At 32.9% G+C, this 27,007-nt stretch overlaps 1 protein-coding gene across 1 annotated transcript; it reads left to right on the top strand.

Moving 5' to 3' along the window:
- The first annotated feature begins 1,178 nt into the window (after window positions 1-1,178).
- Window positions 1,179-26,225, top strand: brm (ATP-dependent helicase brm). Its single transcript, XM_035371511.2, has 3 exons — window positions 1,179-1,284; window positions 1,410-1,458; window positions 21,070-26,225. Exon 3 carries the CDS (start codon window positions 21,113-21,115, stop codon window positions 26,132-26,134), a length of 5,022 nt encoding a protein of 1,673 aa, XP_035227402.2. The 5' UTR covers window positions 1,179-1,284; window positions 1,410-1,458; window positions 21,070-21,112; the 3' UTR covers window positions 26,135-26,225.
- Window positions 26,226-27,007: the final 782 nt, after the last annotated feature.

Genomic DNA, 27,007 nt, shown 5'->3' with positions numbered 1-27,007 from the left:
ATGATGTTTCTGCATATTTCACGAACTTGCTTAGGTTAGAAAATAAATCTTAATAAAATAAAACAGATTTATGTGAATTCATTGATTTCAGTTTATGCGCATTTCATATTTATTAATCTCAAAGAAACTGCCTTTAATTAAGTTAAATTACAGAAATACACCTATATAAGTTTTTGGATACATCTTTCCACATGTTCAATTGTGTAAATATTTTATTTAATTTTATCACTATACTGCCCAGAAATTTGTAAGTTTATGCAAAAAATTTTTAATAACAGAACAGTTTATCTTAACTTAAAAAAATGAATAATAATTAATATATAAAGAAAAGCATTGCTTTATTTAACACCTTTACAATTAATAAAAATAGTAACAATTGATTTCTTACTTTTCATGAAAGTTATAAAACGAATTAACTAAAACCTTCAAATTATACAATTTAAATCCTACCATATAGCATTGTATCTTAAGGAACGAAGATACCAGCTATAAACAGAAACATTAAAATGTATTTAATATATTTTGATTATAGTTATATTAAATAACCTATTTTAAGTCCTTTTTTTCACATCTGGAAAGAAAACCACATGACGTGATATTTTTTGACATAGTTGTCATATTACATAAAATAAGAAAATTAATACTTACGTGTGAAAAATAATGCCCGCAATTTTTTTCGAGAATCTATTTGTGCATCCATATGAAATACAAGCTGACATGCTTCAAAAAGAAAAGAAAAAAATGTTGCAATGACAGACTTCCTTGCACAAGTCACGGTGATAACAGGAAGATGGCCGCTAAGCTTCACCGTTTGAGTTGAACCTTCCCTCCTTCTATTCTAACCTCCTTGTTGAAAATAGACTAAAAACTGAAACAGTATATTATGTTCTTTAGCTGTCTGTTAACTTCTTATGATATAAATAGTTAAAAAAATCAATATGCTTCAAATAAATATGCATCACTAGTAAATAAAATCGAAAATAACTGATACTTAGGTAAGAATTAAAACTAGGATAAAGTAGCTGGTATGAAAAAAGTAGTTTATCTTGAGATTACATGCTTTCTTACTAAATAAATATACTAAGAAAAAACGAAAAAGTTTAAAAGAAATGTAAAATTTTGATACCGAAAACATAACTTTGACTCAATTTCGGGTGACGATATTTTTGCTGAAGGTGGCAACAAGTGCGTTGTCGTTGAGGAAGTAGAGAGCCAAAGAATATGTATAATTATATAGACGTTTTTTGGTAGATTTATGTATTCTGCTAAACAATGTAATTTGATGTAAGTATTATGAACATATATACGGTTTTCTGTTGTTGTGTTCTGTTTTCAAATATTATGGCATTTTCGATTTTAAATTGTAAGGGTGTAAACTTTCATAATTAATATATTGAATTTTTTGACAGTGTTATTTGGAAATTCAACATGGCGTCGTTCCCGATGTGCCATTAAAAGGTAAGTTGAGGTTATATATGTTATGATTTTCATCATCAAATAGATTTAATTGTGTATCGGTTTATTTACTTACTCTCACGTTGTTGTTTCACAGCTAGGAACTCTGTTAGGTCGACATAAATGATCGAAGCATTGTAGGTGATGTCGTAGTGTCTAGCAAAAGTCTTTTCTTTTTTGAAACTCGGTCTCTTTTAATTTCTGAAATAATATAAAAAATTTTGCATGCGTTAAAGTAAAACTGTAGCATGCGCTTTTTTCAGAAGCATGTAAGTTACCTTTGCATCATTTTGTAATAAAAATGTTTCCAAAAATACCGTCTTTTAATTTAGGAGGTAAGGTCATTTTTTAAAATTCTTTGTTTACTAGTGAGAGAATAAAGAAAATCGTTTACTATAGTTACTATGTAAGCGGTTTGTAACTTGATTTGGAGGTATAGGCAACATTTAAATCGTTTATTTGAATTCTTAATAAAATTTTCTAAGAATGTTTCAATATTCACTTGTTACGGTTGCTTCGAGAAAGCAAATGCCGTTCAAAATTTATAGTTTTTTTCCTAATTTGTTACCAAACTACTTAGCATTGCGACTGATATATATATACATATAGTTGTTAACATACAATAATCGGGGGGGGGGGAAAGGCTGAGTAATATTGTGGTAAAATATAATAAATAAGTTTAGCAGCACTTCTCATAGCTTAGGTAATTTATTCAGCCGAAATAATCGAGGTACCAAATACATAACAAAAATTAATCCTAGAAGCAATTAAAAAAAAATGTATGATTTTTTCTCCCTCTCAATGTTGCAGTATCGATGTATGAACATTTTTCTTCTCTAGCATTTTTATGCATGTGTTTATTGCAGGGAATTGCATTTTTTATCTAATGGCAAATTGTAAGTCTACGTTTAATATTAACTTCCATAATATGCTGAGAAAATGTTTCAGCATTCAATAATTTTTGTGGTTACTCAGCTGTTAATTTTCAATTAGGCACTTCAAATAACATTCATCATTATCTAAGTTGTCCTCATATTCTCTATAAGCTCATAGTTAATCTGTGTTAACATAGGTTTCATTATTTAATTCATTAGGGTTTGACATGATTCATGTGTGAATTATGTTGACATAATCTTATTGAAACCAAGTTGCTGTTTAATTTTTGCTTGGTTATTAATGATTCCACCTCCTTTAATGATAGCTGTTAGCTCCAGAATGAATGATCTGTTCATGTAAAGGAAAATCCCAGAAACTGCATAAAAAGAGTGACCTTTAGAAAGGGGAAAAACAATCAAACCATTTGGTAAAATCCTAGTATACGGTTCAGCCTTGGCGCGATTTTGAAAATTATCGCCAACACCAAAAATGACCCAAACAACATCTATGTATATACTATACACTATAACCGTAGTATATACTATGCATATGATGAGTAGATCTATGTATACGACGATATATATTCTTTGAATGACCCATTTACTACTCATCGTATATGTCCAGTTTTTACTGCTCATCCTAAAGTCGCCAAAACTAGCCAAATCCCGTGTGCACCGGATACTAGGATTAAACCAACCATTTTAAATGTTGATTAAAATTTAATTCCCTTTTTAAAAAATTTTTAAATAGTGAATTTGGGCTGACCAAAGCCAAATTACACTGCAAGGCATTGCTATGTGTGTATGAAGTACACTTGTAATAATAATTGTAAGTTAATTTAATAATTATGAATAAATGCATCGATAGTAATCGTAAGTCTGTGAAAATGAAAAGTTATGTGTATATTAGAGATTAGCATTCAGTTGGACAAGAATATATTTTCAGATTGTAGATGAAATATTGTAATATTGTGGGGTCTGCAAGCCCTTTAGCTAAAGAATACATGAAAAGATACAATCAGTGCTACTAGGAATGTGTATGAATTTTTAACAGGACTTGGTACCCCAAAATTGACGAAATTACTGATTTTTCAATTTTTTACTAGAAAAATACATTAATACTCTTACTACACTGAAAAGAAATTTTGAAATGATCTGATGATAACAAATTGTATAAAAATGCTTTTAAAAATTTTAACAGCTTTTTAAGTGCTATACACCTTCAGTGCTTAATTTTTTTTTTACTTCTGAATTTTTTCAGTAACTTATAAAAAAATCAGTTTAATTAAATATGAATGCAGCTATCAGTAAACTCTGTTTGTGTGTATAAACTAATTTATTTAAATACAAAGTTAGGAATTTTTTTTCTTCTTTAAACTGACAAGTTTATATACATATAAAGTCAAAAGTCTTTAATCCGGACTTGTCGGGACTTGCACGATTCCGGATTATCGTTTTTTCCGCATTATCGGTTTTTCCGGATTGTAGATCATCAATTTAAATCTGGTAAGATGGCATGCAGAAATTATAAAATTAAAAATATGAAACCGTAATTTATAATTTATGAAATAAAGAGCAAGTATGATCTAAAGGGTGTCAAAATTTACCAAAAAAAAAAAAAAAAAGCTTAATCTTTATTTGTTTACTTTATTAAACATTTCTTTCAACGTGTGCATGCGTAAAGCATACAATATGCATAGTCGAAATTAGAAAATTGCAACCAGAAAACTATTTGATGTGTATTCGTTATATTTATAATGATGAGGAATTTGATTTAAATCATATCAAAGACGGAGTACATCGAGATGAAATACTACATTTAGTAAGGAATTATAAGCTGAATAAAATAAAAACATCTGCCCTGAAGATAAGGATAGTGCTGTCAGATCAACATCCACTTCATTGATGTCCCCCCCCCCCCGCAAAGCAACGTGAAATTGATAAACAGATTTCGGAATGGTTCGAAAAACAAAGGATATGCCTTTATCCATTTTTTTGCAGCAATTCCACTTTTTGTTTGATGGACATCGAAACGTGCTTTCGCCTTCTAGATCCTTTGGCAGCTCCAGAATCGGAAATTCTTTTGACATAAATCGAAAGTTCAAAGCTTACTTTTATAAAATTGCTATAACAGTCTGCAAAAAATAATAAGCCGAATCCAATTCACACATTAAGGAACAATGCAATCTGCACTATTAACCGAAATAGATAATTAGATAATTTTATCTTAGCTTATACCGTCCGTTATACATTAAACGCGCATGCGTAAATGCATATGAGCATGTGCAGAATGTTTTAAGCTTTGAGGCCCGGATTATAGATCATTCGAGATTATGGACGTCCAGATTAACGACTTTTGACTGTATTGAGCTTGGCAAATATTTCATTTGCTATGCTGCTTCAAAAATTGTAATCATTTGTCGCAAGATACGTACAGAAAGAGGCGGTGTAGTAAAAATGATAAAATTCTTGACTGTAGCATTATTGAAATAGTGCTTGAACAAACATTAAACTCTTAAATTAATTAAAATATACCTAAAGCAGTTTAAAATACAATTTATATACGAGAACAAATGGCCAAAAGAAGAGAAGAAATCGCATATGCTGCTGAGTGGTTTTAAATAAAATGTTTCATGTGTGTTCAAAATTTGCTTCTTGAAAAAATGAATAAAACAACAAATTAATATTGATTTAGAGGAAATTGTCCATTTAAGATGTATATCCCTTCCAAACCAGATAAATATGGACTTATATTAGTGATGATGTGTGATAGTACTACAAAATATATGATTGATGCAATTTCTTATTTGGGTAAAGGAACTGCCCCAAATAAGCAACCAGTTGCTGATTATTTCATAAAAAAAAATTAATTAAAACTTTAAGAAATTCATACAGAAATATAAGTATGGATAACTGCTTTACAAATGTACCATTAGTTCAATCACTTCTAAATGAAGATCATTTGACTGTAATAGGTACTGTAAAAAAGAACAAAAGTGAATTTCCAGAAGAATATGTTGATATAAAATTTCTACAAAAGGCTCCAGGTATAAGGTATTTCTCCCGCCTTTCTAGCATGCCTTCGTGGTGTGGTGGGCGTGTATTCTAGAGGTCTGTGGTTCAATTTCCTGCTTCCAAAAATATACCTAATGTCTACAGTGGCCTCCAAACTAAAAGGGTAGTGGATAATAATTCTCCACATGCAGGATTTGGCAATTGGGTTCTCATAAAACCCCAGTCGCTCTTTAAAAGTAGGAGTATATAAGATATTTCTCCCGCTTTCCTAGCATGCCTTTAAGGTGTGGTGGGCTGCACGCTGGGCGCGTATTCCAGAGGTCCGTGGTTCGATTCCCGGCGAAGGCGTTTCTCATTTTTCATCTTTCCTGCTTTAAAAAAAAAATACCTAATGTCTCTACATAGGAACTTTGCTTTTTTTATTTCATAAGGATTTAATCGCACTATCATATAAACAAAAAGTAGACAAATTCATGCTGCTTTTATCATCGGCATATCAAGAACCATCAATTGATGATAAAACTTTGACAACTCAAGTTGTATGTGACTATAACAAATCAAAAGGAGCCGTTGATACTTTCGATTAAATGTGTCACCATAGTAATTGTGGAACAAAAACACGTAGATGGCCTTTATGTTTTCTTTATAATATGCTAAATATGGCATGCATCAATTCGTATATAACATATACTTACAACTTCTACACTAAACAAAATTCTGCTAAGCCATCATCAAGATTGCAATATATGTTAAATCTACATCGACAGCTTACTGGAGAATGGCATATAAATAAACTTAAAACTCCAACTATGCCAAAGTATTTATGTTCAATAATAGAAAATGTCATAAGTGACGAAAGCGTTCATAAAGATTACGAAGTCATACAAGAAGGAACACAAGCTCATCAATATGCAAAGAAAGCGCCTAAAAAATATTGTTCTTGTTCATATTTTAAACGAAGGTATATTACTACATATTGTTGTAAATGTAAAAAGCCAATATGCGGCGAACATCGGCAGAAATTCTGTTTAATTTGTAGCAATACATTAGTATAATTTTCATTTTTATGTTTTCCTTTCTCCCTGTTTTCCTTTTTTACTCATTAAGTATGCTTTTGCTGAATTTTATTATGTAGATATGTTTAATAAATAAATTTTTGAGTAGAATTCAAATGTATACTCGTATACAAGAATTATGTTTTACGCATAGTTAGTATTACTGTACTAAATGTAAGGGTTAGTATTCTAGGGTTAAATAATTTAAATAGGTAGAAGTAATCACCAAGTAACTTACTTTTAATTTAAACCAAAAGGAGACATTTGAAAACTTCCATAAAAGGACAAAACTTAAGAATAAATAATGACATCCTTTTCTGTTTCTTACATGTATTAGATTTTTCTATGACGTACGCAGAAAAAAACACATATTTATATGTAACTTTGTTTCTTACTACACATTTCAGCTACATCTCATGGCATTTTGCTTTTCATAAAGTTCATAATTTTGGGAGAAAATTACTAAAATTACTTTTTCACAAAATATAGATACTCATCCACAGGCAGGTTCTTTTGTTGACTATTACCTTTCAATTATAGAAAAAAAAAAAAAAAAACTATGTTTGTTTTATATTTAAAAATATGTTTTATTTACACACACACACATGCATACATTTCTGAATCTGGTCCTGATAATAGAATAATACCAAATTTTTATATAAATGGAAAATATAGTTAAAACCTTTTTTTTTTTTTTTTTAATACAAGGGATGTTTAGAAAGTAATTTAGGTTTCGCCACTATGCAGCGAGAGATGGCGCTAGCATCCGCTGGTCCTTTTGCATATGCAAAATATTTTAGTTTTCTATAGGAAGCACTTTTTTTAATTATCCTAATTTTGTTTTGATTTTAGCAGTTCTTACGTTATTGTCAGATCCATGATAGACTTTAATAACCCAACCTAATATCCATTTGCAAACTGGCAGATAATCCTCCTTGACGAGTACCATAGTACCAACAGAAATATTGTCTTTCTCTGTCATCCACTTGTTTCTCTGCTGCAGAGTTTCTAAATAGTCATTTGACAATTTCTTCCAAATAATCTGAACTACTTTTGTTGTTCTCTGCCACTGCCTAAACCGATTATCATTGGCTCTGGAATCGTCTGTATCGATTTACCTATTAAGAAATGACTGGGGTTAAAACTTCATAACAATCAGAATCATTGGAAATGGGTGTAAGAGGTCTCGAATTTAGTATTCGCTCTACCTGCACAATTATAGTTTCAAACTCCTTATACGTAAAATGTAAATTTCCTATCGTTCTCTTTAAGTGATGCTTTACGGACTTTACACCGACTTCCCATAGCCCTCCGAAATGGAGGAATAAAGTTCCAGTCTATTCTTTTGGACGGGAAATATGAGGCCAGTTTAGTCAGGAATAGTTTTGTCAGGAAAATTAATTTACCTTGTAAAATTTCTTCAGCAAAGAATTTGCTCTTACAAAATTAAGGGCATTATCAGTGAATATTTTTGCACATTTGCCACGTCTAGCCATGAAATGCTTAAGAGTGGCAATTAAAGCACTAAAAGTCAAATCTGACAAAGGCTCAAGATGAATAGCTCGGGTCACAAAACTTAGACATACACAAATGTAAATTTTATTTAACATACCCTTTCTCTGATGCTTGTAAGTTACATAAAAGGCACCGCATAGATCCAAGCCTGAAACACTAAATGGGGGTGATCTATTAGCTCTCTCGTATGGTAAATTACCCATAATCTATGAAGACAAAAATCAGTTTGCATTTAAAGCATATCACACAAAGATTTACTGTTTTTCGTGCCAAATCTCTACCACCTAATGGCCAGAATTTCAAACGTACTGCATTCAGTAGTCCTTGAGGGCCAACATGCAATAATCTTCTGTGCACACTAGAAAAATAAATCTTACTTAGCTTAGAATTTTTTGGGAGGATTGCAGGATATTTCTGAGAAAATGGTAAAGAAGCTTTTTCAAGACGACCACCAACACGAATTATTCCTTTACGATCAACAAAGGAATGTAAATTTTTTAAGTTACCTGTTATGTCTTTTGTTAATTTGCATTTCAGTAACCACAGTTGACTAAATAACTTTCCTCAATAAACTGAGTTTCTTTTAAATTGATTTACTTTTAATTTCCCTCAATAAACTGAATTTATTTTAAATTGATTAATGAATATATTTTGAAAATGAATAAATTTCAATTATATTTACAGAATATATTGAATGTATATCTGAAATATCTTGAATCTGAAATACAATAACATTTTTAGAACTTTGGACATCCTCGTCCTGAAATTCATTTAATAGTTGATTTGATACTCCTAATTCATCATTACAAGCTACCCAGTCACATACCCATTTCCTTTTCTTCTTCTTCTTACTGCCCCCCCCCAGGAACAGAAATTCATTCGTTTGAAACTGCTTCGTGGACTTCAAGCACTGCAGCTGCCACGCCCGTATCCATTTTGTAAACAAACGGAGATTGTCAATCCACTCTGATTGGTGTAAACAATCTATTAGAGTACAGGTCCGTTCACTAGGTTCAAGGCGCCCTGACGAGCGACTCGCTATGAGCTGTTCCGACAGGTGTAAATTGGCCTTAAATGATTACATTTGGAACCTATTTGCATAGGTTCATCTCAGCTCCACTCATAATTTCCCTTGCTTTCCTTGAAATTTTTAAGGCTTCTGATGCATCATCTGCTCCTGTAACAAGATCATCAACATATATATATGTATCAAGAATTTGAAAGGTATCGGGATACACGTTTCTGTACTTTTGGATGTACAGGTTTGTAGTTGCCGCCACAAAAAAGAGAATGGAATTAACACCTAAGAGCATATGCTTAAATCTATACACCTTTAGCTAATCCTCAGTATTCTGTAAAGGTGTATCAATATTCTTAACAAATAAAAATCTAACTGCATCTCGATCTTTCTCAGCTAACATGATCTGTATAAATGCCTTTTCGATATCTCCTAAGATAGTAACTCTATTAAGTCTAAACTATATCAGAAAGTGAAATATATTTTGATTCAAATTAATTCCAGGCCACAAACAATCATTAAGGGCAAACTACCTATTTCACGTGAGCTCGCATAAAATACAATGTGCATTTTTGTCATAATGCTTTCTTCTATATAAACTGCCTGGTGCAGCATATAAAATAGTGGCTTCTTTACTGGTTATGTTGAATCAGATACTCATTGTATTATATTATCCCTTAGGTACTCTTCTAAAGTTCCTCTGTATTTTGAGTATAACGCATTATCATGCTGTATTCTCCTCATCAAGATCTTTATTCTTTTTTCGACGACACCAAAATTGTCAGCTAAATCCTCCCAACTTTTCATCCAGGGTAGGCTAATAACATAATAACCATCTTTGAAACTAACAGTTTTATTGAATATCTCTAATACTTTATCTTCATCGTAAAAATTAGGATCATCTCTAATACCAGTTGATTCCAAATAAAAAAACTTCAACTGTGCTTCGGCATTGTCATAAATTAACCCACAATGCATTGTTTGTTTCTCATGTGGTAAATCTTCAATACTGCTGCTCACTAAATACCCAGATGCTGAGTTTTGTAACACTAAATTTGTATTTGGTACATAAATTTGCCTGGATTGTATTAAATCGAAAAATGTTTGGGATCCAAGAAAGAAACTGAATTTTACTCGGTTTGTGAATGTTTGGATCAGCTAATGTAACTCCTTGCAGAATCTCGATATTACAGACATCAGTTTGTCTAAAAGGCATCAAATGAGTAATTTTCAGAATTACAAAAAAATCTAGTTTATGACTGTACATGTTTTCTCTATTTAAAATAACCACACTGACTTTCCACTGTTGTTGAAATCCCAGCTAAACATCCTACTGATAAGTTTATATTTTCTTTTTGCAAATAAAGCTTTTCAGCTAATTCTGATGAACAAAGATGTATCATACTTCCACTGTCAAGCAAGGTTCTGGCTGGAAATATTTCGCCTTCATTTCCCTTAATATAAACAATTGCTGTCCATAGTAGGACTCTATTAACTGCATTACAATTTTTATTTACATTAGCTGTCATAAAACACTCATTATCCTTATTTATGAATGGCTCGGTGTGAAAGTTGAGTTTCGGGGTTTTCATAGACTGACTGGCGTCTGACTTTTGATCCGATGGAGACGCTATTTTGCAACTGTTTCTATTTTGGGAATCGAAACTTTTTCTCGTTCTTAACACAGCAACAAATTATGCTTTTTTTTGCATAGCCGACAAGAATAATTTGAAGGGCAATTTCTCACTCCATAATTTCCAAAACAGCAGAAACGTAAGTTATGCTTTTTTACATACTCTATCCTTTAAGCTGAATTTTTGAAATTCAGGACATTTAAATAGTTTATGTTCCACATTATACAGTTTACAAATAAATGCACGTTTCTCAGTCACACATGTAACCAATGAAGAAACCTTTGACTGACTTTAGACATTACTGGAATTCTAGAAGCATTTAATGTTTTTGCGTGATCCTTTAGAAATTCTAATAACTCTGTGATGCTTGCTATTTCTTCTTTCTTTAACTTCCTTTCCCACCATAACTTAGTATTCTGATCAAGTTTCTACCCTAGAGAACTCTCTACTACTGTTCCCTACTGTTCTGCTACTACTCTCTACTGTTCCCTAGAGAACAATTTGTAACAACTAAATTGTTTTCTAGGGTTTGAGTATCTTTCCTCAAGGAGAGACCATGCTAACGTATAATTATTATCCATTATAGCTATCGTTTGGATAATTTTAAAGGCATGTCCTTTCAGTGCTGATTTCAAATATAGCAATTTTACAGCATCTGATAAATTTGGGTTTTGTTTAATACTCGCTTTAAAAATATCCTTAAAGGAAAGCCAAGAATGCATTTTTCCTGAAAATGAATTATTAGTATGTGGGTAATGAAATTTTAGGTAAACGCACAGCAAAATTTCCAGAAATTACTATATTTTCTACTTATTCTCTTTAACAACTTTCGACAGTCTATTATTTATTTGAAATTCTATATCAACAATACTACTGTTGATTTCATCTTGCTCATTGACGATATTTTCTTCACCACTTAAATTAATAATGGAATCGAAAATATTATCAAATTCGTTTTGCAAATTATTAAATTTAGTTTTTAACAATTCTAAATTACTAACACTTGAATCTGGCTCAAAATGTTTCTTTTGCAACTTCGATAAGATAGTTTTCTGAGTTCTCATTTTAGTTAGAACATCTTTCAATTTCGTAGCTGTTTTCACTACACTTACAAATAATATCAAATTATCACACAAACTTAATTCAAAATGTACTAAATGCAGCAGTTAATAGTGAATGAAGGTTTAAGGGTTTTTTTAATTACCCCTTTCTTTCAGCAACTGGCTGTAATCTACAGACACAAATTCCATAGAAACAAAAATTATTTACTTAGCCGATATCGCTGCGGCTCTACAGGACGACTGAAAATGGTCTGGCTGTTTCAGTGGAATGTAACTCTTAATTAAACTAATTAACAGACTAAACTGTAATATATCATTATCATTATTTTACTAATTTGTGAAAGACACTCAGGCTTCCACACTCACTCTCTGCTTTGCCATTGAAGCAAACTCTAAAGAAAGTAAAATAATAAAATTTGTTTGCACTCAGTAGCAATGGCAGTGCCATCTGGTTTCAAAGGGATTTAACACTCCCCCGGATTTAGTGACAAAGTGATTTGATACTCCCCCGGACACAGTGATTTGATTGGAAAATATTCCACACATTTTCTCTGCTTGGCAACATGGTTAAACATTACAGGATCGTCTCCCATTTAGCTTATACAGTCAAAAGTCTTTAATCCGGAGTCATCGGGACTTCGGCGATTCCGGATTATCAATTTTTCCGGATTATAGATCATCAGTTTAAATCTGGTACGATGGCATGCAGAAATTATAAAATTAAAAATATGAAACTGTAATTTATGAAGTAAAGAACAATTAGGATCTAAAGGGTATCAAAAATTTACAAAAAAAAAAAAAAAAGCTTAATATTTATTTCTTTACTTTATTAAACATTTCTTTCAACGCATGCTTGCATAAAGCATACATTACGCCGAATACATTAGTCGAAATTAGAAAATTGCAACCAGAAAACTATTTGATGTGTATTCGTGATATTTATAATGAATTTGATTTAAATCATATCAAGGTCAGAGTACATTGAGATGAAATACTACATTTAGTAATGAATTATAAGCCAAATAAAATAAAAACATCTGCCTTGAAGATAAGGATAGTGCTGACAGATCAATTTCCAGTTCATTATGCTCCGTGACGTTCCCCTTCCCCGCAGAGCAGCATGAAATTGATAAACAGATTTCAGAATGGTTAGAAAAACAAAGAATATGCCTTTATCCATTTTTTGCAGCAATTCCACATTTTGTTTGATGGACATCGAAACAAGCTTTCGCTTTGTAGATCCTTTGGCAGCTCCAGCATTGGAAATTCTATTTGACATAATCAAAAGTTCAAGCTTACTTTTATAAAATTGCTCTAACAGTCTGCAAAAAATAATAAGCCGGATCCAATTCGAAGATTAAGGAACAACGCTATCTGCAACATTAACTGAAATAGGTAATCAGAGAATTTTAGCTTAGCTTATACCGTTGGTTATACATTAAATGTGCATGCATAAACGTATTATGCGCATGCATCAACACAAATTTGCATTGACGCATGCGCAGAAAGATTGTAGCTTTGAGTTCCAGATTAACGACTTTTGACTGTATATGGTTTTGAATTTGGGATAAATTTTGGAAGAAAATTAAATAGTTAAAAGCATCATTGTTGGCATACATACTTATACATTTCTGAATCTGGTCCTGATAATAGAATAATACAAAATTTATATATAAATGGAAAATCTAGTTAAAAATCATATTTTTTTTAATACAAGGGTTGTTCAGAAAATAATTTACGTTTCCCTGCTACGCAGTGAGTGCTAGCATCCCCATTTAGTGTTGGAATGTCTACTGAATCCGTATGTATGCAGTTGTAATTATTAGTGGTATTGTTTCCTCTGCTTTGTTCATTGTAAATGTTTAAAATATGTGGTTAGAAAATCCTGCCACTTGTGAAGTTCAATCAGTGATAAGATTTAAAAAAAAAAAAAAAAAAAAAAAAAGGGACCAATTTAAATTTATCGGGAACTTTGTACAGTATGTGGAAATGATGTAATGAGTGAAGCCGGAGTGAAACAGTGATGCATCATGTTTAAAAATGGCCACACTAATGTTCACAAAGAAGCACGAAGTTGCCAGCCAAGCACTGTTAATGCTGACCTGGTAGAGAAAATTGATGAAAAGATTCACAAAAACCACCATCAGAGCTCTGATTAGAGTTTTCTCAATTTCATGAATGTTGTTGTTTGGTGTTGTTATGAAAGATCTAGACTGTCACAAGTTTTGTGCCAGATGGTACCAAAATTCTTGTCGGAAAGCCACAAAATGCAGAGCATGACGGCAGTTCTGACATTTCTGGAGATGTACCACAAAGATGGTGAATCATTTCTCAATTGTGTTGTAACAGAAGATGAGACTTTGGCAAAATTCATAACTTGTGGCAAAATGAATGTGAATGTGGTGAAGCAGTAAATAGTGAGAGATATTGTGAAACATTAAAGAAATTTAGAAGAGTGATATATAAAACAAGTGTCAAGGAAAGTTGAGTTCCAAGGTTTTTTTTTTTTTTTCCAATTCATGACAATGAACACCCTCACGCGGCCATTCAAGCACAATGGCTTTCGTATGGGAGTTACTTGATCTTCCACTGTGCTGTGCGGACCTTGCTCCTATCGATTTCCACTTGTTTCCACTCATGAAGACCTGGTTTGCAGCATAGCACTTTGACAATGACGAGGAACTGCATGTAAGCATCCGTTCATGGTTGAAGTACAGGCAGCAACATTCTGTGACGATAAAATTAACAAGTTTATGTACTGTTATGATAAATGTCTTAAATGTATACAGAGATTGTATAAAAAAAATAGCTGAATAAAGTTCCTTTCAAATTTAAGTAATAAAAAATGCTTACTTTAATTTTTTTTACTTCCTTCTACGAAGTAAAAAGGAAGTATTGTAATCGCGAAAAGCTTCAGGCAGCATATTTCAACAAAAATATCCACTTTGATCGCTTTTGAATGCAATTTAACGATGTTTTTGCGTGATATCTGTACGTAAGGACAGAATAAAAGACTCTTTTCCTCCAAAAAAACTAAAAAACTGCTTTAAAATGAATTCTGAAGAGAATTTTTCGTGGTGTCTGTACGAACGTACATACGTACGTATCTCGCATAACTCAAAAACGAGTAGCCTCAGAACTTTGAAATTTTGTATATAGGACTACTATAACATGTAGATGTGCACCTCGTATTTTGGTTTCAATCGGCCGCGCGAAACGTTTGTAAATATATTCACTCTGTTACCCAGCTCAGTGATCTCAGTTTCTTTACTCTTATATGTTTGTAAATTGTACATTTTTTTCTTTAAACATTATTGAATTATATTGTTTTTATCTTCCAGTTAAGGGTTTTACGCCTTTAGTAAATCTGTATGCAATATTTTTAGAATTATTAACAATTTTAAAGTTGTTTAAGTGCCGCTAAGCCTATTTTTATGGCGGCCATTGCTTGTTTACATTTGAAACAGCTGAGTAGTGAATTTGTTGCCAATCTAGAGAAATGTAGCTTTGCAACAACAAAGATAAACGCCTTCATTTATTATTGCAATTTAAATCATGCGTAATCCTTTCTGGAATTTTTTCGAGGAAATAAGTGTTTAAGATTTACTTAATTTTTAATAATTTAATTTTTAATACTTAGTAATTTTTAGTAGATATATTTTGAGTTTTTATGTATTTTTGCCTTGCCGCGAAGTGAGAACTGAATTAATTGAATGAGAAATACTCAATCGTCTGTGAAAAACTGTTTCTTTTTTGTTTTATTTGCTTAATTTCTTTTATACATTGTTCTAGCTTTATTATAGTACTTGAATAGAACATGTGGCAATGATTAGATAATTCTTTAAATGATACAAATTTTGTGCATTCTGAGTTATAATATGAAAGAAATCTAATATTTTTAAGTGAACCTAGCGCCAGGGTGTCGCTATGGTAAATAAATAGAGTGAATTTTAAAGAATGCACTGTCGGCAAAGTAGATAAAATTAAATCCAATAAGTTTAAACAAAATGCAAGAAAAAATGCATATAATTTAATATTCCATACAAGGAAGTCATGTGGTGTACACATCACATTTTTTAAAAATTATAAAATGTGAGTTACTTTCTGAATAGTCTGCATATATTAGAGCAGTCATTGTAACGGAAGTCTCCATACTTACAAAATGCATCGGTATCTGGCACCCATATATATAACAATCCTTTATTTTTAACAAACAGCATTGTTGTCGTATGTCCTGTAATTTTTTTTTTTTTTTTTTTTGTAAACAAATGGCCTTTTTCCCCCTAAAATTCAGTTGTAATTATGCAACTAACATTAATCTAACCACACCAGGTTAGATTAACCTGCAGTGGAAGAAAGAGATAAAAGTTCTTGAGAAATAAATATTTTGTTAAAATCATTAAGAGAACATTTGCTTTGAATGTGTTAAAATGATTGTCTCTCTATAACAAAACAAATAAAAAGCTTAAGTAGATTTGTTATAATTTTTTTGGATAAATTTATAATTAAAATGTATTTTCAATCCCCTTTTTTTAAGTAAAAAATCGGGAAAACAAATTTTTGCAGTCTTAAGTCATCTTCCTGCCCCCTTAAAAAGTTGCCAAAACTGTACCACTATGGTTGCACTAATGTGTAAGTACGTTTTTTTTTTTTTTTTTTTCAAAAATCTGTTTACTGTAGTTCATTAAAAAATTTTACAAAGGTTTACCACTGACTCTCCCTTTCTCTGTAATTACTCAGAATTGTTATTTTTTTAACCAGTCGAATGGTTTTGTTGTTTTAAATCTGTCTCCTTCATCCCACTTTACCCATATTAAAACTGAATTTATTTAGAACTTAATATTCTGATATGTCGAAGAATTACACTAGGAAGTCTGAGATCTGGACTTAACGTTGGCTGTTCAGAATTTTCCTAGTTTTAAATCATCATTTTACATCTAGTAAGATGACATATAGAATAATACGTATGAAACAGTGAAGTATTTATGGTCTTAAGGGAATCAAAAATTAAGAAAAGAAATCTCATTATTTATTTCCTTTATCAGACATTTCTTTAAATGTGAGTTGTTCAAGTTACTACGTATAATTTTTTGCTCACTTACAAAGTTCTGTAATTGCTAAGTTGAGAATACCCACTAAATGTCAATCTTTTTTTTTTTTTTTTTTTTGTTTTGTTTTGTTCTCAGCAAGCTTTTTGTCACTATTGGTAGCAATATTTTCTGCATTTAAAACCATACTACAGATTTCTAAAGTAATATCAGTTAAGTATAGTTTACTGCTCAGCTAGTTTCCTCTGTACACTATTGATGATGTAAATAAGATTGACAATTACAGACATGTTGTTCTGTTAAATTTTGTGCTGTTTCTGTTGCACACTGTTGAGTTCAAGCCTGCATTGTATTACTTTAGTTACTTATGTTTATTTCCTGCATAAGGTTCATCTGAGTCCTGAATAAATAAATTCTTGCATATACTTAAGAATTATCTGAATAATAAATCAGCTTTTCTTTATTCTGACAGCACTATATGTAATCTTTTAGCCTGTGAATATTATTTATAAACTCTTTTTGTATATGAGAAATTTCTGTTAAATTTTACTGCTTAAATAAATGTTTCACAACATATTTAACTGAAGTCTGTTATAGTGGTCAAACCTGACATCAGCAATAAAAAAGTACTGTGTTTAAAAACAAAAAAGTTGATATATTGTCTTAGAGAACTCAATTATTTAGTAGATCATGATTATTTTATTATCTTGTAAAGTTGCGCGCTTCCAACCTGCACGCAACAAAGTGGTGACTGCAGAAAACTGGAAATTAGACAGAGTCTTGAGAAGGGTCTAAGTCCCTTTTTATTCAACTTTAGAAATTACAATTGCATGCTCTTCACGCTCACAAAGTACGCCGACCCGGCGGTAAAATAAAAATAAGAAACTAAAAAGAGATACTAACAAGTAACTAACTACGAGGCTCTCTAAACGTAACTAACCTCACCGCGTTTTACAATACCGCTGATGTGGGTACCACATGTCTTTCTTGTATACTAATACTATGACTTCTTTATACTAATACCTTACTAAGAAAAATATTGTCAAATACACCTGTTGCATGTTGTTGAGCATCTTATGCATATCAAAGAATGTGTGGCATTCTTAAAAGCTTAATCTGAATAAAATTATTAATAAAATCTGAAATGTATTTGTCATTATTGTTTTATTCTTGAAAATTTTAGGATTAATGTATTTTTCCTGCATACAGTCAAAAGTCGTTAATTCGGACACCCATAATCCGGACCTCAAAGCTACAAACTTTCTGCGCATGTGTCGCGTTCACGCATGCGCACAGGCGTTTACGAGAGCGCATAAGACCCTTACAGCTGCGAATATGTTTGTGCGCATGCGCGTTTAATGTGTAACGGAGTTATACGCTAAGCTAAACTTATCTAATTCAGTTAATGTTGCAGATTGCGTTGTTCCTTAATCTTCGAATTGGATCCGGCTTATTATTTTTTGCAGACTGTTAGAGCAATTTTATAAAAGTAAGCTTGAACTTTCGATTATGTCAAATAGAATTTCCGATATATATTTACTACAAAGCGAAAGTATGTTTTGAAATCCGAAATCTGTTTATCAATTTCACGCTGCTCTGCGGCAGAGGGGGGGCAGAAACGTCATTATTAGATTATGATAGATTAGAAAGATTATGTCAAATAGAATTTCCGATTAATTTGTATCTACAAAGCGAAAGTATGTTTTGAAATCCGAAATCTGTTTATCAATTTCACACTGGGGATTGGAAGTTGATCTGTCAGCACTATCCTTATCTTCAGAGCAGATGTTTTTATTTTATTTGGTTTATAATTCCGTACTAAGTGTAGTATTTCATCTGGATATACTCAGTCTTTGATATGATTTAAATCAAGTTCCTCGTCATTATGTCATTATAATTCGTCATTATGTCATTATAATTCGCTTCCGCTAGTGAAGAAAGTGACCCAGAGGTTATTGAAAACGAAAACATTTCGATTGACAAATTAGTAGGTATTCTCAACACAGCAATTATAGGACTTGAACAGCGGAACTTTGTAACTAAACAAGAAATTATGTCTGTTTAATAGAATTAAAGAGAAAGTATTATCACATGAAACGAAGCAACTTACATTGAAGGAAATGTTTAATAAAGTAAACAAATAAATATTAAGCTTTTTCTTTATGTAAATTTTGATACCCTTTAGATCATAATTGTTCTTTATTTCATAAATTACGGTTTCATATTTTTTTAATTTTGTAATTTCTGAATGCCATCTTACCAGATTTAAACTGATGATCTATAATCCGGAAAAATCGATAATCCGGAATCGCCGAAGTCCCGACGAGTCCGGATTAACGACTTTTGACTGTATTATGCGAATATTTTAACCTGTTCGTCTTTTGATTAAGTATTTTAGTTCTAGTTAACAGAACTTTATGCAAATTTACAAGTATATCTTAAACATATTATTTAATTAATTTCAGCTTCATTGAAGGCCTTCAGTCACATGAAAATCCAGTAGTTAATAAGTTGATATATTGTCTTAGAGAACTCAATTATTTAGTAGATCATGATTATTTTATTATCTTGTAAAGTTGCGCGCTTCCAACCTGCACGCAACAAAGTGGTGACTGCAGAAAACTGGAAATTAGACAGAGTCTTGAGAAGGGTCTAAGTCCCTTTTTATTCAACTTTAGAAATTACAATTGCATGCTCTTCACGCTCACAAAGTACGCCGACCCGGCGGTAAAATAAAAATAAGAAACTAAAAAGAGATACTAACAAGTAACTAACTACGAGGCTCTCTAAACGTAACTAACCTCACCGCGTTTTACAATACCGCTGATAATTCAGCAAACTCTGAATATTACGTTGAAAGATTAACAATTGGCCGAGGCAAGTACACAGGCCGAAACGCGTGGTTCTTCCATTTCTAACTAGCCACTTCCACACTCGTGAAGCAAGAAAGCACACTTCGAACTCGTTTCATTTCTATTTAACTCAGAATACTTCTGCTGATAATTTGAATCCTTGCGCGTTCTACTAAAATTTACATACTCTGGCATTGGCAGTTCCAGGGGAAAGTAAGGCTTGACAGGAAAGATAGTTTAAACTTAAAATAAATGTTAGTTAAAATAAATATAAACCCTACAATCTATCAAGCCATGTTGAATATATATATATATATACTTATGTGCTGAGTATCAAATGTGCCCATATTGAAGTGAAACATTTTTATTTTGGTTCTTGAGTAGTATGTGATTCATAATTGAGTGTGTAATCAACATATTTAATCATTTATTTTTAATTTATGTATGCACTTTGATAACCTTTTTTTTTTTTTTTTTTTTTTCTCCTTCCTCAAACCTTGGGCGCTATTATAAGTGTTTAGTTCTCACTTAACTGTCTTGATGATTTGGGTACATAAATTGTCATTTTTGTATTCCAAAAATCAAATGTTTAGTACAAAATAAAATATACTTAATAGTTAAAAATTGATATTTTGAATTACATGCATATAAATTTTAAGGTTTTGTAGCCACTGCATATTCGCTTAAGCAGTGTTAAAAATCGTTTCTATTGGAGCATTATATTCTAAAATAATAAATACCTATTAGTAGTTTAGTATTTCAGTTTTGTGTGGTATGACTGGAAACACTTTACCAAGCACAAACCAACTCCACACTCAGTATACCACAATCATGCTTCCTTATGTTTTTCCCATTTTATTCCTTTTTTGAACAACAAACTTTGAAACTGTCTTGCAGGCTCACTTTTCGTAAGGGTAGGAGGAATATGGGATGAAGAATCTAAATCATCTATTTAACATTTCAAAGAACTGGGTGCCATTTTGCAACAAAAAATGCTGTGCACTTTGAACGTAAATCTCTATCCTTTGAAACCTTCCCTAAAGTGCTGTCATGTATTGAATTGAAGCCAAAATAAATGTCTCTCGATATATGTTCGGGTACAACATTATGATGCACGAAAAAAAAAAAACTCAGGCGTGACATTTTGGAACATCAAATCTTGGGCATGACATTGATGATGCATTTTTTTAAAAGGAATTTTTGCTTTAAATAAATTCAAGGCAGCTCTTTCCCTTTGAGCAAAGGTTATGTCGTAGCATTAAATTATGTTTTTGATTGACATGGTTCAGTAGTCAATAATGATTAATTACAGAATTTTAGTCAGCTTAATCATCATAACCAACACTGTGGTTTTTAAATAATGCTTTTATTTAAGATATAAATAATTATGCTATAATCATTTTAGCTGTGATTAGTGTTAGTTTATTATTATTAAATGTACTTAACTCACACTCTTCATTTTATCATTCATGACACAATGAATCTTTATTTGTTGTGCAACATATTTTTTGATATATTCATGAACATATTTTATTTTGCAGGTTTTGGAAATATCTGAGTGATGTAATATCAGTTATCTTCGATATGTCAAATAAAGAACAAGTTATGAGAATGCCTGCAGGTGGGATGCCTCCACAGCAGCAACAACCACCACAACAAGTTTCACAGCATATGCCCCCACAGCAGCAGCCTCCTCCACAGCAGCAGCCGTATCCTCAAGATAATTTGCATATGCTACAAAAAGCTATTAATACAATGGAAGAAAAAGGCATGCAGGAGGATCCAAGATATGCACAATTAATGGCCATGGCTAACTCCAGAAAAACGGTTCCAAGTCCTGGAGTTTCTGCTGGAGGCGGGCATAGTCCTGGTGTTGGCCAGCATCCTGGCTCAGGAGCACCTAGCCCTAGTATGGGGCCTCCTCCCCCTCCACAACAAATTGGTCCTCATAGTATGCAAGTAAATGCAAACTGTAATCCTCCCCCTCAACAATCACAAATGCCACCATCTCCTCATACTGTAGGAAATGTGCCTCCACAACAATCTCAAAATCAGATGCAAAGTAATCAGGGCTACCAGATACCACCACAGCATATGGCACCTCCTCCTTCACCTTCAGGAACAAATATGAATTATATGCCATCAAATCAAAATACCATGATAAATACATCCCATATGGGACCTCAGTCGCATGTAAATGCACAGCAACATTCTCAAAACTATGTGGCTTCTCCATCAAATTACCATCAGTCTGCTTCCCATTCTGCACCCGGTGGGCAAGGACATATGGGACCTGGACCAAATCCTTTGCCTCAAGATATGGAAGTGAATGAACAACCTCATCATTCACATTCTGGCTATGGACCAGGTCCAATGAATGGTTCACAAGGATCTCCTCACCCTGACAGTAACTCAGTTCCACCATCAGTGTGCAGTCCAATGCCAAATCAACCCTCAGTTGCTCCAAACCAAAAACCTTCTCTTTTGACTCAAGCCCAAATATCTCAGCTGAGAGCTCAAATTATGGCATATAGACTTTTATCACGAAATCAGCCTGTTCCAGATAGTATCATTATGGCACTTCAAGGTAAAAGATCAATGCAGAATCAGCCTGTGTATTCCCAAAGGCCTCCCGGTGCACCCTCCCCTGTTCAACCTATTCGAGGACCAGGCCCACATTCTCAGCCACAGCCCCAAAATATGAGTAGTGGAATGATGCCTCAACAGATGCCACCTTCACAGCCCATGCATCCCCATATGCCTCAGTCTTCAATGCCACCACCACAATCTCAGCAAGCAGCTCCAGCCCAGATTCCGTCTCAGCACCCTCAGATGGGAAATGTTCCACCACCTGCATCAGCTATGGCAATGCAAGGTCCTCAAAATCGTCCACAAGGACCAACCAATTCTCAGCCTGTGCCTATTCCTGCTATGATGCAGCTGCAGCAACAAAAGCAGAACCGCATTACTCCAGTTGCAAAACCTCAGGGTCTAGATCCTATCGAAATTCTTAAGGAAAGAGAAAATAGATTAGCAGCCAGAATTGCTCACCGCATACAAGAATTATCAGCATTACCTGGTGACCTTTCTGAAGATATTCGTACCAAAGCTATGAGTGAATTAATTGGCTTGCGATTATTGAATTTTCAAAGACAAATAAGAGCGGAAGTTGTTAGTTGTATGCGACGAGACTCTAATTTAGAAACTGCATTGTATCCTAAATTATACAAGCGTGTAAAACGACAAGGATTAAGAGAAGCAAGGATTACAGAAAAATTAGAGAAACAACAGAAATTAGAGCAAGAACGGAAAAGAAGACAGAAGCATCAAGAATATTTAAATGCTGTATTACAGCATGCTAAAGATTTCAAGGAGTATCATCGAAACATGATGGGTAAAATTGGCAAAGTTAACAAAGCTGTAATTACTTATCATGCTAATACTGAACGTGAGCAAAAGAAAGAACAAGAAAGAATTGATAAAGAGAGAATGAAACGTCTAATGGCAGAAGATGAAGAAGGTTACCGTAAACTTATTGATCAAAAGAAGGATAAACGTCTTGCATTTCTACTTTCTCAAACAGATGAGTATATACATAATTTAACTGATATGGTCAAACAGCATAAGTTAGAACAAAAGAGAAAACTGAAAGAAAAGAGAAAGGCAAAGAAGAAAAAGAAAAAGAAGCAGCAACAAGGTGAAAATCCAGATGGTAATGATTCTCTTCAAGAAGGTTTATTAGATGAATGTTCTCAGCAGAGTGACCTCAGAGTAAATGTCATTGAGACAGCTACTGGCAAAACACTGACAGGTGCAAATGCTCCTCTAGCAAGTCAGCTTGAAGCATGGTTAGAAATGCATCCAGGATATGAAGTTGCACCTCGAGAAGCAAGTGATGATGATGAGGAAGGTGATGATGATTCATCAGATTCTGAAGAAGAAGACGAACAGCCAAAACCACCCAAAACTACAATAGAAAGAACTGGAGAAGACGCTAAACAAGCTCTGAATTCAGCAACTGCTGAAGATGATGAATATATGAACATGGGTGGATATCAAAATTATTATAACATTGCTCATGCAATTGGTGAAGAGGTTAAAGAGCAAGCATCTGTTATGGTTAATGGTAAATTGAAAGAATATCAAATTAAAGGCTTGGAATGGCTTGTGTCTTTGTATAATAATAATTTAAACGGAATTTTAGCTGATGAAATGGGTTTGGGTAAAACTATACAAACAATTGCTTTAATTACATATTTAATTGAAAAGAAAAGAGTACATGGTCCTTATCTCATCATTGTACCTTTATCTACATTGTCCAATTGGATGCTAGAGTTTGATCGTTGGGCCCCATCTGTGATTAAGTATGCATACAAAGGTTCTCCTAATGTAAGGCGTCAGATTGCAACAAGTTTGAAAGCTACAAAATTTAATGTTGTGCTGACCACATATGAGTATGTAATAAAAGATAAAGCTATTCTTGCTAAAGTTCGCTGGAAATATATGATCATTGATGAAGGACACAGGATGAAAAACCAGCACTGCAAGCTAACTCAAATTCTGAATACTCACTATACTGCTCCACATCGTTTGTTACTTACTGGAACACCACTTCAGAATAAACTTCCTGAATTATGGGCTCTTCTTAACTTTTTGCTGCCAAGCATTTTCAAGTGTTGCAACACTTTTGAACAATGGTTTAATGCTCCTTTTGCTACTACTGGTGAAAAAGTTGAATTGAATGAAGAAGAAACCATTTTGATTATTCGGCGTTTGCATAAAGTATTGCGACCATTTTTGTTAAGACGTCTTAAGAAAGAAGTTGAATCCCAACTTCCTGAGAAAGTTGAATATGTTGTAAAATGTGACATGTCTGCCTTGCAGCGTTTATTATATAGACATATGCAAACAAAAGGAGTTCTTTTGACAGATGGTTCAGAGAAAGATAAAAAAGGTAAAGGTGGAGCAAAAACGTTAATGAATTCTATTATGCAATTACGTAAAATTTGCAATCATCCATTTATGTTTCAAAATATAGAAGAAGCATATGCTGAACACCTTGGCTTATCTAATCCAATGATTTCTGGACCTGATTTATACAGAGCATCTGGGAAATTTGAATTGCTTGATCGTATTTTGCCTAAATTGAACAAAACTGGGCATCGTATTTTACTGTTTTGTCAGATGACTACACTAATGACAATAATGGAAGATTATTTAGGTTATAGGGGGCATCCTTATCTCAGGCTCGATGGCACTACTAAAGCAGAAGACCGAGGGCACCTTTTGGAGCTTTTCAATGACCCAAATTCACCATATTTTCTCTTTTTATTAAGTACCCGAGCTGGTGGTCTTGGTCTGAATTTGCAGGCCGCAGATACTGTTATTATTTTTGATTCTGATTGGAATCCTCATCAAGATTTGCAAGCTCAAGATAGAGCTCATCGTATTGGGCAACAAAATGAAGTCAGAGTTCTCAGATTAGTAACTGTCAATTCTGTGGAAGAACGTATTCTTGCTGCTGCCAAATATAAATTGAATTTAGATGAAAAAGTTATCCAGGCAGGTATGTTTGATCAGAAATCTACTGGTACTGATCGTCATCAATTTTTACAAGCCATTCTTGCGCAAGATGAAGTTGATGAGGAAGAAGAAAATGAAGTTCCAGATGATGAAACTATTAATCAGATGATTGCTAGAAATGAAGACGAGTTTGAATTATTTCAAAAAATGGATATAGCTCGTAGAAGAGAAGAAGCGCAGAATCCTAAACGTAAACCTCGTTTGATGGAAGAAGACGAACTTCCTGCTTGGTTGATAAAAGATGATGCTGAAGTTGAAAGATTGACTAATGAAGAAGAGGAGGATAAATTATTTGGTCGTGGCTCTCGTCAAAGAAAAGAAGTAGACTATTCTGATTCTCTTACTGACAAGCAATGGTTGAAAGCTATTGAAGAAGGTAATTTGGAAGAACTTGAAACTAAGAAGAAGAGAACAACACCTGGCACATCTTCAGGCAAGAAAAGAAAGAAGGAAAAAGATATAGATCCGGATGTAGAGCCTGAATGTAAAAAGAAAAGACGTGGCAGGCCACCTATGGAAAAGATGCAGCCTAATCCTCCTCGTTTGACAGTACAGATGAAAAAACTTTTAGATATTGTGATCCACTATAAAGACAGTGATGGACGTGTTCTTAGTCAAGCATTTATGCAACTGCCATCTAAACGTGAATTACCAGATTATTATGAAGTCATAAAGAAACCAGTAGATCTGCAGAAAATTAAAAACCGCATTAAAGAACATAGATATCGTTCTTTGGATGATTTGGAAGCTGATTTCATGTTGCTTTGCAAAAATGCCCAAAATTATAATGTTGAAGGTTCACTTATTTATGAAGATTCAATTGTTTTACAATCTGTGTTTACAAGTGCAAGAGAGAGATTAGAGAAAGATGGAGATCTGTCTTTTGCAGGTGGTGATTATGAAGGTGATAGTGATATGTATGAAGAGCCAGAAGAAAAAACACGCAAAAGAAAACCAAGACAAACTAGACGCTTCATTAGTGATGATGAAGGTTCTGACAGTGATCAGTATTTAAGGACCTAGCCTTAAATACTGATTTACTACTTTCCAGTTTTAAGTACTTATCATTGTCACTCGTAATTTCAGTTTTAATAAAAAGGTTTTTGCTAGTCTATATCTGTTGGACAGAATGAAAGCTGAAACTCAACATATCCTTTTTCCAAGAGAAATCTAATAATTGGACATGAAAGAATTTCACATTTAAACGCATTTTTAACTGTTAACCCTTTGACGGTTAGGGAAATTAGCAGTTTTCGTTTTCGTAATTTGTGCAGTATTACAAGCGAGCAGTAGTCGAAAGTGGCTGCTGTTTTCCCCCGCTGTTCTTCCAAAAATGTCACCCTTCTCTGGCGATGCCGTATAGCTCGCCTCATGAATTAAAAAAATTTCTTAAAGTATTTGTAGTACATAAATAACAGTTTTTACATACTTAACATAATTAATAAATGATAATTATTAAATAGTAAATTATAAATGATTGTAATCAATTATATAAATAATAGTTAATTATAAATGTAAGACAAATGTTAAATTGACAGGACTAAATAAATACAACTATTGTAAAACTTTATGAAGCAATTAAATACAGTAATTACCTAAAAATCTTCTTGTGTGTGATATACTTTAAAACATGGAATTGCACATAATGGGGCATTACAGTCTTTGCAGTAAGTATGTGTTTCACGGCTAATTCTTTTTCCATTGGCATCATTTTTGCTGCAACATACCACATATTGTCTAGTAGGTTCTTTTTTTCTGCAGGTGGAATATAATCAGGAAAGGCGTGCTGAATCTGTTTCAGCAGGTTTTGATTTCAAATGTCTGTGAGTGTGATATTTTTCAACAATTCTTTCAGCTAGTTCAGTTCTGAATTTCAAAATTGATTTTCTATTCCCC

This window comes from Stegodyphus dumicola, chromosome 1, assembly GCF_044657685.1.
Source record: "Stegodyphus dumicola isolate Sdum_Otavi_A_Nest chromosome 1, ASM4465768v1".
In the NCBI taxonomy this organism is placed as follows: Eukaryota; Metazoa; Arthropoda; class Arachnida; order Araneae; family Eresidae; genus Stegodyphus; species Stegodyphus dumicola.
Note: the sequence above shows the minus strand (reverse complement) of the source record. Positions and strands in the feature narration are given on the sequence as shown.